We start from the raw sequence: 9,355 nt of genomic DNA on the forward strand, positions 1-9,355 counted from the left end.
AAGCCATTGGCTATATTACTATTATTATTATTATTATTATTATATTTATCAATAGTATTCTAATAACCTCAATAATAATACCTTGATAATACCTATACACATACAAAGTGTTTTCCGTCGCTTCTGATTCGTCAATTAAACAGCATGAACGCGCACGGCATCAGGTGACGCGCAGCACGCAGGTGCGTCGCACGTCCCACGGCGGTGCTTTCAAATTGTTTGTTTTAGCATAAACAGTCTGTCGGATTCATCTCGATACTTTTATGAACGTAGCCGTCAGCGTCCACGTCACCTCCGTTTAGACTGCTTTCCAAATGTACAAACCTGAATGGTGATGAACAAAACGAGCTACGATGGAAGAGGTAACTTTTAAAGATAAAGAAAGTAATTTTAGCCTGAGGACCGTAAGAGGATAGCTACATTTAGTTAATGTTAGCTTTCCTACCATGCCCTGTGTTAGCTGTTACGTTACTCCATGTTTAATGCACCGTTTTTTTAGACAATTTGTTACACTTGTTTATCATAAAAGTGCATGGATTAGCGAGGTTATCACAATTCCACATAACGTTACTGTAGTACATTGAATTGTCACTTCACACAGTTATCAAAACATTCTTATGCCCTTCTGATTTTACATAGTCATGTATAGTTTTAGGTTTAATTGCCCAGGTTTTCAGATATCTATCTCTGAGATATTTGCCTCTACCTCAAAACTATAGCTGCAAATATATTTTCTTTTGTAGTGTAAAATTGCAAATAAAATATTAAGCAGCATCATACCTGAGAAAAGTTGTAAATTAGTTAACTGCTTTTATTCGGGACTAGACATAATGTCAACAGTTCACACATGTGTTCTGTGGGCTAACAAACTCTTTTTGTTATTGATTAATCTGTCAAATATTGCTTTGGTTCATAAGTTAATTGTTTGGTTAATAGAGTTTCTGAAAAACTAAAAATGATGATCACGATTCCCAAAAGTTCAACTATCTTGTTTTGTCCAGCCAAAAGTCTAAACATTCACGTTTGAAAAGCTAGAACACAAGATTTTTTTAGTTTCATATTTTTTCTTAAATGACTCAAAAGGACTAATTGATAATCTAAATTATAATCGACAAATCAATTAAACAACTAATGATCAAAGCTCTGCTCTGTTTCTGGAAAATAGATTTTCAAAGATTAATTTTATTTACTTCCATTGTATTGGGGTGAATGCAGATATTTCAAAACCTCTGCGTTAGGGCTGAATGATTTGAGGAAAAAAAATCGAATAACGTTTTTCCTTACGGATATTGTGATTGCGATTTGATTTGCGATCCTTTTTTTTTAAGCTACATGTTGCGCCTTACTACAATCCTGTTAAATAAAGCAATAAACAATAAATGGAAGATCTACTGAAAATTTGACATTTCTGTTGATAATCTGTGTGATGTGTAACATTATTTCAACATTTATCTTATGAAAAAACAGGAAATGTATAAAAAATAAAAATTGTTGAATCAAAAGTAACACCAAACATTCAACCAAATATTTCACATTTGATTAATTGAGGTCTTCACAATTAGCTAATCACGTTCTTTCAAATTGCGATTTCAATTTGAAAACGATTAAACGTTCAGCCTTACTCTTTGCGTAACTAACATAACATAATTTGCATAACTATATACCACTTCGGAGTGAGTGAGAAAATGCTTTTTGTAACTTTGGTAAACCAAGCCTTAAATTATGTTGTGTTGGGTTCGGAGCCCTAAACTAAACATCAAGTACATTTTCTGTGAAAGTTAAAGGATTTCTATTGATCTAACAAATAATGATTATTCATTTTTTCCGTTCTCTTTTTAATGGAGGGACTGAGCAACTTCAAAGCTCTGAGGGCCAAGTTTCAGGAAGAAGCCCTCCTGGCTCAATCGAAAACCACTCGACCAGCTGTTGCTGAGAAACCCAGACACCTTCCACGTTCTGGAGGGCACTACAGCTCTGTGGTCAACAGTGTTAATGTTGCTGGAGAAAACAAGCCCCCAGCGGTTTCCCGGCTCATCTTCAGAGATGGGCAGCGGACATTTGGTGGCACGCAACCAATTTCCTTTCCACCACAACTTCAACAGACTTGTCCCTCATCTCAGCTACCTAATAATAGAGACGGCACAACAAGGCTGTCCCTCAAAGAAAGACACATGCCTCTGGTGCTTCCAGTCCTGCCTGTAAAAGAGCAAAAGACAGAACCGCCAGCCAAAAATGAGCACAAACTGGAGCCAGGGAAAGATGTCCTGCCACAAACTAAAATCAAGAAGAAAGGGTTGCTGCTTCCTTTCAAGTCAGCCAAGGCATCAAAGGTCAAGGCAGAAAATGGAGAGGAGCCTACGTATGCCGATTTGACCAACAGACCTTCCAGTGCTCCCGGTGCGTTGCCCGCTGTGGAAAAACAAACCACAGAAGACGGGGCTTCGCTCCAAAGTGACCAATCACCCGCTGAGCTCCCCCTCTCCAGCCCCGATATCCCAACCACCCCTTCTTCTGCAGAGACGAGTGTTGACTCCGACAACATAATCATTAGCACCTTGGAGAGGGCCAGGAAGAAGTTTTCACGCAGGCAGATGTTGATCTCTGCCAAACCTAAGAACTTGCATTCCCCTGACTACGTCTCAAGAGACAATGCGTTTCCTTTACCGCCAAAAAACCTTGTTGAACCTGAGCTACCCATACCCCCACCAGTCTTTCTTCCACACATGGCTTATCTATCGGCCCGGCCTTTCTTCAAAGTCAACCACTCTGCACGCAGTAAGTTATACAGTATAATTCAGTGATAAACATTTTTTGTCCACGTTAGACACCCTTATCTTCTTATACTGTTTATTCGATTAGATTTCTAAAGAATTTGCGATATTGTATTTCCCAATGGTTAGAGTCTGCGTTGGATAAGCCGTTTGGCAGAGATAACGCTCTTCCCTCTGTCAGGACTGGTAAATCTCTTCCACCCTGTGCTCCGCAAAAGAAGCCTTTACCTGACTTGAGGTCACTGGGTCCATTGCCACCAAAGCCCCACAGACCTCCATTGGTAGATCTCACCTGGTACAACCGACACACAGTTAACGGTATGTTAACTTGTTGATTTTTTGTTTTTTCCATTCCCATAACTTTGCTTGGAGCACCACCCCTTTTTGGCTACGCACTGAAGATTATGATGGCAAAACGTTGTATTTGTACTTGGACATTTACTGTGTATTGTACTGCAGTTTACATTATATCTATTTGTGGTAAGGTTGAACATCTGTTCTGATCTGATTCTGTGCTGGTTTTGGTTTCTTATTATAGAGATGTCACCAGCTCTTAGCACCTGCGGAGAGCCAGAGGCTGAGCACCCACTCACCTCCAACCCTGTACTAGATGCTCCGGAGTTTCCAGACTTTGAGAATTCAGAGATGGAAACAGCCGAGTGTGAAGCTGTTGACATTTGTGCGTTAGAACTGGAGGCCTTAGACTTAGTCAACCTTGACCTTCCTGTAGCAGATGACTGCCGGGCCACCAATGTTGAGGATCCCCAACCTGAGAGAGCAGTGTGCGATCCTGTAGCGCCCCGTATGAGCACCATCCTCCAGGATCTGAACCTTGGCATTCAAAACTTAATACCCCTCGATCCAGCCAGCTTCCATGAACCAATAAACGGTTCAGAGTTCCCAGAGCCTGCTGTATGTGAGCAGTGGTCTCAGGGTGAGGAGGTGAGCGTAGATCCTCTTTCTAGCACTCAAGCTGATGAGATTGACCTGGGAGAGACTGAGTCTCACTCTGCTGCACAGGAAACTGACAATGGTGACCACGCATCATTGAATGATGGGATTCAACCACATTCCAAGTGAGTTTTGAGGTACCTGCAATCCCACTTTTACCTTTTTCACATTTCCTGTTTGTACAATTTTTTTTTTTTAATTTTTCCCCCTGTAGTGTATCGCAACAGGACAGTTACTTTGAATCGTGCAATAATGTGTATGAGGATGTCGAAAACATCAACAGATTCATCTTGGCCCAGAACTCATGGAAACGAAAAGATTGTCTTAAGAGTAAGAATATTTACTTAATAAAGTTTTTCTTTTTGATGTTAGATCTGTTGCAGATATTTGTTGTCCCTATGCTGCCTTTCTTTAAATGACTGCTCATTTCTTAAAATGTCTTATGCTGCACTGTAACTTTTATTCTTGTTTTATGTGTCTATTTTTTTTTAACTGTCTATTCATGTGTTTTACCGTTTTTTAATGCTTATGATTTTTAACTGTTTTGTGTTTTATCTATTTAACTGATTTTGTGTAAAGCACTTTGAATTGCCCTGTTGCTGAAATGTGCTATACAAATAAAGCTGCCTTGCCTTGCCTATGTAACTTCCTTTTAATCATTTTTACAGATCCATATGCTGACAACCACCCTATGGTAACTCATTTCTTTTTTAAATTTAATGTACTTGAGTGTATAAGTGTAATAAGAGAACTGTTAAGTTTACGGTCAGACATATGTGGTAAATGAAATGTGTCATCTGTTTATTTGAAGGAGGAGGCGGTTCTTAACATGTGGCCGCAGAATCCATGGTATGTCTTTTTTTTTTTTTTTTTCCAAAAATACAAGTCCTGTCATTGACATTGTTTTTTGCCAGATGAAAGGCAGCAATTGATTTTTCTCTTACTGTGGTAATCAAACTACAGGGGCGTTATATCAGAACACGGTCATTCGGTCCATAATCATGTCCACAGGTATGTTAGACAGCTCCCCTCTCATACAGCTGGCCAACATTTCACATTGAAAACAGCTTTTGTTATTTCTTCAGTTTTTTTATTTTTATTTTTTTATTGCATATGCTTCAATTCATATTTCAGGTGGTACACATAATCAGTATTTCATTTTGTTGCCACTGAACAGTCTGAAAGAACACCAAAGCCCCAACACTGCTTGCCATAAAGAACAGAAGAAGAAGGAAAAGCATCGACTGGAGAAGCAGAGAAAGGAGCAAAAAGAAAGGGAGAAGAAGGAAAATGAAATGAAAAAGAAATTCAAAGTAAGTCACACAATTACTTGATAATTAATCTTTTTATTTAGTCTTGTAGAGCAGTTTTTTTCTCAACTGCTTTTAAAGGGCTTGTACTTGGAAATGTTACACATATTGCATGCTAGTGTACAGTATGTCTTAGTATCCCAATGATGGTCAGTGAAAAGCGGTAAACTATGCACTGCTGAGCTGCTCTGAAATCCATCCAAACTACAGCCTCTCATTACTGAAAATGTGACTCTCAAGGTGAGCGGGGAGGAGGAGCCCATGTACCACGCCAAGGTAATGGTGGCTAGCAAGGTTCGCAAGAACGACCTGCCAGTGAAGAGCGGGGACACCGTCAGCATCATCCGCACCACCAGCTGCCCCAAAGGCAAATGGTTGGCCCGAGACGCCAACAACAAGTGTGAGTTTGGACACGTTTTCATGTAAGCCCAAGAATGGAAATCAGGATTTGAGATATAACAACGCTTTGGTGCTGATATCAGATTGTTTGACAAGATTTGACCCAGACTAAAAGTACCGAAGCATGTCTTGACCGCACCTAAATTTTTGGACTACAAGCCGGCTGAGAATAACCTCTGATCACATAGAAGTAATGGGAATTATGGGAAGTTTTTTCTTTTAACATATTTACACCATAGTTTCTCAGTGTGTCCAGTAACCACTTCGTCCTGGGTATTGCAGACGGCTATATTTCAGTGATGAATGTCGAACTAAATATTAAAGAGATGCTGGAACTTGGTAAAAAGGCCCAAGCAGCTGGACGCGGAGGCAACACGGAGGGGGATACCGTCAGCATTGGAAGCAGGTACTTGGAAAAACTTTGTTTGGTACAGATCCTCGCAAAATAATGCCACTTCAATCATTATTTTTTTCTTTTTCTTCAATGAGTAATACAAAATTGATCATTCCTTCCAATATCACGAATCATATCGCAATATCAGTCAAAATAAGCACAATTAGATAATTTACTAATATCATGCAGCCCTAGTGTTTGTGTGTGTGTGTAATGGTTCTTAACGCTCTTTGTTTTGCAGATCTTCTAGCCACCCTGTACTAACAAGCAGTTGTAAGTATTATCAGCCTTTGCACAAAAACTTAACTTACTATTGATATATGGGTTGTAGTGTCACCTCTAACCCTAATTTTTGCTAAGACCTACAGTTAACTGGTTGATACTGTATAATGAATAGACTTGTTTACTCGCAGAACAGTTGCGCAGAGTTTGGCAACCGGCTGGAAAACTCACACGACCACATTCCTGGCCTGAATAACTTTACTAGTTGTCATCTGCTTGACAGCCATGTGTTGTTTTATGATTGTGAAAGAATTCCATGTAAGCTTTGGGTTTCAGTTGCTACCCTGCAAAACATTAATTGCCACCATGCTCAGTGTGCTTTATCAAACTCATTTGTTTTTCCACAGTCACGGATGACAGTGAGGAGTGGGCATGTGAAGATGAGACCCTCTCACCCCCCATTGAAAGCCAGTAAGTACTGTCCTTAATTGTGGCTTAAAGTTGGTTTTGATAGAAACCTTTCACCACATGATAGTACATTAATTCCCCCTGAAAGATATGACTGAATGTATGTGGCACACCATAATTATCTTTTTTTTCTCTTTATTCTATATAGTAGCTTTCTCCATCAGACTGCTTCACTCCCCGAGATGTGTGAGTACATTTTTCATCCCATCCTATGGAAGTACCGGATCAGCCCCTTGTTGTTAGAATGGGGAATGCAACCTCTGCCTGTAGTTGTTTTATGTTATGCATTACATGGCGGACTGTAACTTGCCTTTTTAAATGTGCATTTTTACCATGGCGCTTCCTTACTCCCTCCGTCCTCTGGCATAATGTCTTTGCATAACTCACCCTCATCCATCCGTCCCTCAACTTCCCACCCGCCTCTGCCCTTCACGTGTTCGCTTTGACAGCACGTGGCTATGTCGGCGCCCAGCACACTCTAAACGATGCCAACCTGGAAGACCTACATACGCAGTAAGTCTCAAACCTTGGCACGTTTCCATTGCTTGCCCAAATGTACATAAATCTTTCTGCATCCACCTCTTCTCAAGATGGGGTGTGTGTGTGTGTGTGTGTGTGTGTGACATATGATGTATGTGTGTACATATATCTCCATGATAATACTGGAGAACAAAATCAATAGTTTGTGCACTGGATGACAAACACAGGGGACTAGGCCTTCAACTAGCAATTGTTTTCAATTTTTTTTTCTTTTTCTTAGTTAAAAGGTAAAAATTTGCAAAAAGGCCCGTTATAATTTGCCATAGCCTAAAGTGAGGTATTCAAGTAGCTTGTTTTGTTCGACTGGCAGTCAGAATCCCAAAGATATATTCGGTGTACTTTCACATATAACAAAGAAAAACAGCAAATCAATACATTACAAGTCAGTGTTACCAGATTATAATGGCACCAAATACTCTATTCAGAGCCCAACCTCCCCAATTGTCATAAAAGTAGCTTAAAAGTATTAGAAATGTTGGATAAAACTCACTATGTGAAAATAATTTGAGTCCGAAGTGGAACATGATGACATTTTGTTAAAGTAAGCTGCACGCGCAGCCTTGTTAAAACTATAACTGCATCTTAACAACACAGCACCTCTTGGACATACAAGCTTATCATCAAAAGCCTAATAAAAGCAGTATTTATTTCAGCGTTACTGCAGTGGATCGTAATACATTGTATAGGTGTTCCTTGCCCCCTGTAGGCCACTGGTGAGATTGAAAAGTAATTAATACAATGGTAAAATAAGTCCTAACAGTTTCTTGTCTTTCTTCATTAGGACCAGACACGAGGCCCTGCAGAAACTAGCCATCTTCTTCCAACACAGCAAAAACGAATTTAGTGACATCCCTGATAACGAAGGAGCAACCCCTACAAAGTACAGTATTCTCTTATCCATGACCTCAACCATTACTTTGTTGAAAGTTATCTTTTCATGTCCACTGATGACCCTGTTAATAATATAAATGTTTTCTTCATTTCATTCATTCTATCCTATGCCAAGTGCTGAGCCATCAAGTAAGTTTACAGATTTATTTCCATGACTCCACTGTTGTCACCACCTGTCACTCTCACCGATAATGGTGGAGCTAAGAGGAGGGTACTTACAAATCTCTTTTAGGACTCTACAGTCCAGTTGGCGCCCTGCCTGTAATGGAAAAAGACTTGTAGGGTACATTTATCTGATTCATGTAACCAGGAGACATGTTGCAGAGACAGTTCAGAGTTAATGTGACATTTGTATCTGCTCGTCTTTATCCAGGCTTCTTGTTTGCTGTTGAGGAGCCTCCATATCCGTACGTGTTGACAGGTTTCCTTCTAATCAGCAAGTGAAGCTTGCCGCTAGTTGTTCTTTATCTGATTACTTGTAGTACGTCAGGTAGTTTTGTATTTCCCTTCTGAACTGTGATGTCCCTTGTGTTTTGTATGACAGTGAACAGGAGGTAGACTTCACAGAGCTGGAGCTCCTTCCTCCCCCACTGCTATATGCTGACACCTTCTGATTACCACGCTGGCTGGAGCACGTAAAGTTGGGATGAAACCTAAAACTGCACAGTTCAAAAATGGTCATGAACAGAGCCGCTGATATGACTGTACTATAATTCTGATCTCACCTTTTTGTTTTAGTTTGTTGCGCATATTTAACATTGTGTTCTGCACGTTTTTATTTCCTTTGCTGTTACTGTTATAATAGAGCACAAATAGAATCATTGCACTTTATCCAAAGATCAATGACATAAAGTAGCCAACTGTTCACTTGGAGAAGCTTACATTTAAGGATTTGTTTGTAAATGTTTTCTTTGCATATAGATTTTCATTTCCTCTGTTATATCTAATAAATATTTGTTAATGATTTGTTTTTGATGACATTGGTTGTTTGTCCCTGATTGAAACAGACTGCTGGAGCAATGATAATGTATAATGTATATAGTGTAGCTCCTGTAGACCTTCACTCCTGAGAAAAGTGATACAATTTGTCCTTATCCGCACTTTGCTCTCAGTCAATACTTTTGTCAAGGTGGCATATACAGTATATGAGCCTTTGAAATGTCATTGCACTTTTCAGGGTTTACAATGTCACAGTGCACATGTATGTCACACATAAAGTCTTAGTTTTCTCACCAATTAATAACTTAACACTTAATAAAATAATAACCACATAGATGTACATTGGTGCTTCCATTCATGGGTCTTTTTCGTTGTTGGCTGTCTGACTTTGCTTTGAAATCCCCCTTGTTACTGCTGAGTTGAGCAACACCCAGTCCTATTAGAGATGTTTGTGTGTGTGTGAGAGAGAG

At 39.6% G+C, this 9,355-nt stretch overlaps 1 protein-coding gene across 5 annotated transcripts; it reads left to right on the forward strand.

The window, feature by feature from the left end:
* Positions 1-154: 154 nt before the first annotated feature.
* si:ch211-188c16.1 (uncharacterized) lies at positions 155-9,172 on the forward strand. 5 transcript variants are annotated; one of them, XM_032531701.1, is made up of 19 exons: positions 155-362; positions 1,845-2,775; positions 2,901-3,089; positions 3,310-3,847; positions 3,937-4,052; positions 4,391-4,416; positions 4,531-4,571; positions 4,686-4,733; positions 4,900-5,035; positions 5,273-5,432; positions 5,714-5,837; positions 6,067-6,098; positions 6,455-6,518; positions 6,664-6,701; positions 6,965-7,028; positions 7,837-7,935; positions 8,062-8,075; positions 8,320-8,353; positions 8,491-9,172. In XM_032531701.1, the coding sequence occupies exons 1-19, from the start codon at positions 354-356 to the stop codon at positions 8,558-8,560; spliced, it is 2,733 nt and encodes a 910-aa protein (XP_032387592.1). In that variant the 5' UTR covers positions 155-353; the 3' UTR covers positions 8,561-9,172. The 5 variants fall into 5 exon arrangements, with proteins under 5 accessions (XP_032387592.1, XP_032387594.1, XP_032387593.1 ...); XM_032531703.1 differs by having other exon boundaries at positions 6,667-6,701; XM_032531702.1 differs by having other exon boundaries at positions 4,534-4,571.
* Positions 9,173-9,355: the final 183 nt, after the last annotated feature.

This window comes from Etheostoma spectabile, chromosome 12 (genome assembly GCF_008692095.1).
Source record: "Etheostoma spectabile isolate EspeVRDwgs_2016 chromosome 12, UIUC_Espe_1.0, whole genome shotgun sequence".
NCBI lineage: Eukaryota > Metazoa > Chordata > Actinopteri > Perciformes > Percidae > Etheostoma > Etheostoma spectabile.